General features: G+C 35.7%; 1 protein-coding gene across 1 annotated transcript; it reads right to left on the bottom strand.

The window, feature by feature from the left end:
- Nucleotides 1–34: 34 nt before the first annotated feature.
- LOC105313012 (uncharacterized) lies at nt 35–884 on the bottom strand. Its single transcript, XM_019997504.1, has 3 exons — nt 445–884; nt 332–388; nt 35–251 (listed from the first exon to the last, which is right to left on the bottom strand). Exons 1-3 carry the CDS (start codon nt 570–572, stop codon nt 35–37), a joined length of 402 nt encoding a protein of 133 aa, XP_019853063.1. The 5' UTR covers nt 573–884.
- Nucleotides 885–1,332: the final 448 nt, after the last annotated feature.

The following is a 1,332-nucleotide window of genomic DNA, read 5'->3' as shown; positions in this document are numbered from 1 at the left end:
TGTTTGAGCTGATTGCAATCAAAATTTTTAAACTTTAAAGTTGCTTCAAAATTTCCCATAACCATTGACAATAATAGATTATATGTGTGAAATTACTTGTAAAGTTGACCTTATTTCTTATTTTGTCCCTCCCCTCACTTACTTTCATTCTCCATACTCTAGCAACAGAGTCTTGTTCTACTGATAACAACAGCATTCCCGAGAGAGACCATTTCACATTAACACTGACTGTCTTATTGTCACCATACACACTGTAGGGGAGGAGGAATATAAAATAATTATCTCATATCTATGCATGATATGTACGTACATGGTAGTATATATAACTTACACGTGATATTCCCATGGTCTGTTAGCATCAACTACTAATAATTGGTGAGTTTTTGAGCTAATAAAAATAGTATATATAAAACCACACCCCCTAACAGTACTTTTCATATTTACCTTCCAAATCCTTCTCCCACGTATCCATTCTTAGTGAGAGAGATACTGAGTGCTAACAGATTAAGACTGGACCAGTCCACGCTGTGTATCCTCCCTCCCTCTATTACTGAAGAATAAAGTTCCTCCATGATCAAACTCAGTAATCTACCGTAAAACACATTCCTAATTCCGTATAATAGATGCTATACGAGACACGTGCTACCACGTGGTCAAGACACAAAGTGGGAAAGTTCTTATCTTATCATCCATAATGTAATCGATAATTCTATCTTACGTCTTCGCCAATCTCGTGATTTCCGCATAGAGTACTACATACACACATATATGGATAAGAAACAGGAAGTCGGTTTCCAATTAAAGCTGTACAAGATCAAAGGATGATGTCATATCCTGTGTGCCATGCTCTTGGCTAAAATGGTGGCTCTATGAATGCTTGAGTGTACCGTATAGCTGGTTTATTTCGTGGCCTCAAATTTTTGCTGCTTAAATTTTCATTAGAATTAATTTTAGTGCCTTGCTAAATTTTTGTTAATATTTAATTGGTTTTAATAAAATTTAGTGGAATTAATTTTAGTGGATTTGAGCCTGCACGAAAATTAATTCCACACGAAATAAACCAGCTATACGGTATTTTATATTTTTTGAAAGTGGTCATTTTAACCAGATTAGGTAGGTACATGTTATCTTTGATGTATAAGCTGTGTTGTCCCGCATTTACAGATTCAATCAGTGTCTTTGTTGAAGAGCTATAATATAAAATGTGTTGGCCTCTCATATTTTTGTTGAGCCACTTTTACTCGACTGTAGACTGGTTTGGTGAGTGTCCTTTAGACATAATATGAACACAACTATGCTGCGTGCACTGAAGGTACTTGCTTGTCTGTGCCA

This window comes from Amphimedon queenslandica, unplaced genomic scaffold (genome assembly GCF_000090795.2).
Source record: "Amphimedon queenslandica unplaced genomic scaffold, v1.1 AMPQUscaffold_13365, whole genome shotgun sequence".
NCBI classification, from domain to species: domain Eukaryota; kingdom Metazoa; phylum Porifera; class Demospongiae; order Haplosclerida; family Niphatidae; genus Amphimedon; species Amphimedon queenslandica.
The sequence above is the reverse complement of the archived record's forward strand: the minus strand, read 5'-3'. Positions and strand labels throughout refer to the sequence as shown.